General features: G+C 39.0%; 1 protein-coding gene across 1 annotated transcript in view; it reads right to left on the reverse strand.

Moving 5' to 3' along the window:
- LOC119592871 (cAMP-dependent protein kinase catalytic subunit 1) overlaps positions 1-2001 on the reverse strand; it is a gene marked incomplete at its 5' end in the record, with an annotated part of 28100 nt that overhangs the window by 4955 nt on the left and 21144 nt on the right. The window contains 2 exon segments of the mRNA XM_037941765.1: positions 1-489; positions 1735-1899. Coding sequence (XP_037797693.1) covers positions 364-489; positions 1735-1899 — 291 coding nt within the window.

Here is a 2001-nt window from a genome sequence, read left to right on the forward strand (position 1 = left end):
CTGTTTGTTCATATTGCCTTATCAAGCTGATTTCAAGTGACACTGAAGAATCCTGACCTTGGCGGCTTCCTATGCCACATCACCATTCTGATCTGTAGCACATCTGCCATCACAGCCTGGGCTCTCTGGCAATGTCTGCATGTGTGTGAGCCACCAAGTAAACAGCTTCTCCCACAACTGAGCACCTGCTGCATTATTTCTTAGCCCACTGCTTGCCTGAGGCCTGACTGCATGGCACACAATGGTGCACACACAGCCTCATGTATACAGCAACGCACATGCACTGGGGTCTCTGGAGGGGAGTACTAAACTTGTACACAGACACAGGGAGTCAGCTTAGCCTCTAGACACTGCAAAAGGCCTCTAGAACTCAGCAAACTCCTTGGCACATTTTTCCGTAGAAGAAATACGAAGAGCTTCCTCCTCATAGTCGTCAAAGTTGCTGGTGTCTCCTGGGCCTTTGCACTTGGGAATAAATGGAGCTTCAACCTGCAAAAGCAAGAGTGCATCAGTCACATATTTCCAGCCTTCATTAATACAATTTTTAGGTCTTGAGAAAATCATAAAATAATGTCTTAAGAAAATATGCACTACTCCTTCTCTCAAAGGTAAGATAATAAGAAACACAATGCCACTGATTAAATGAAGATTACTATTTTGTATTTATATGAATGATAACTAAAACCTGTTAAACAAAATGTAAAAAATCTGATGTGCCAAATAAACAAAGAGTAAAATATCAGCACATAGCTGCTAAGTGTACAAACCATCTAAAAATCACTAAACTCCCTGGTGAAGAGGTCCTCTGCAGCCTTGCGAAAGGTGGTTCGGCTCTCCTCATACTGAGGGAACTGGGTAGTATCCCCTGCATTCTTTAGCTTGGGGATCAGTGGAGCTGGTGTCTAGTGTAAGGAAGCAAGAGGGGGTCACATGCAACGTCAACCTCACTACATTAGCTCTCTGGCCAATGAAACTTACTTTGAGCTTTCAGTTAGTATCTTTTCAATGATCTATTAAGCTATTTAATTATTCACTGATTTATTTCTAAGCAGATAACAAACAGATAATGTTAAATGCAAAATCTTTTGACATTACAGCAAAATCTTCTTTAAAATATCACCATAATCACTGAGTACAATATAACTTATACTGTTATATCTTCATGTAAAAACTTTGAAAAAATATAACTGGTAAGCTCAAAATCTGAGAAAACATGCTAGATGCAACTCAAAGTAAGCCTATTTTATGAAGTTTGTGAATTAAAGCCAAACAGAGGTGCCTGTTTACTTGTTATTCATACAAATGCCTAGAATCACATGCAGAAACGTAAGTGTGCAGTACTAATGCACTAAATTAGTACTTTCTTGGTGAAATATACAATAGGTGGTATTTGGGAAACTTGAAAAAAGGATCTGTCTTCCCTACACCATCCCTAGCCTATATCAACACTCTATACATTATGCAGTTCATAGCAATTAGCAGCCCATGCATTCATATTAATTAGCAAAACAGGAAATACTGCATTCACCAAAAAGAAGCTAAAAAAAATAATGTTCTCTTTAAAAAGTAGGTTAGAAAAGCAACAGAACATGTGTTTTACAGAGGGTTATTGTGCAAGCAACTTTCCTAAAATTAATACACAAAAAATACACCAAAAGTATACTTTACAAAAGAAAAAGTCACCTCTTTGAAAAGAGGGGAAGAAATCTACCAATACTTATTCACAACACCAACCTTCTTCTGGTATACTGCAATCCAGTCTGTTGATGCGAACCACTTGTGATTCTTAATATCGTTGACGGCATTCTTCAAGTTGCCGTAGCGCTTGGTGAGATCCACCTGCAGCAGGTTCCTCAAGAGATCCTTCAGGTCTGAGGAGAAGTGGCCAGGGAACCTCACCTGTAGATGCCAAAAACAGTGTTATTGCTATCATTATTAATCAGGAATCAGGAAGTTACAAGAACATTCTATCTTCTTGCAGGCTTTCATGAATTGTGGTGA

This window comes from Penaeus monodon, chromosome 31 (genome assembly GCF_015228065.2).
Source record: "Penaeus monodon isolate SGIC_2016 chromosome 31, NSTDA_Pmon_1, whole genome shotgun sequence".
Classification (NCBI taxonomy): Eukaryota; Metazoa; Arthropoda; class Malacostraca; order Decapoda; family Penaeidae; genus Penaeus; species Penaeus monodon.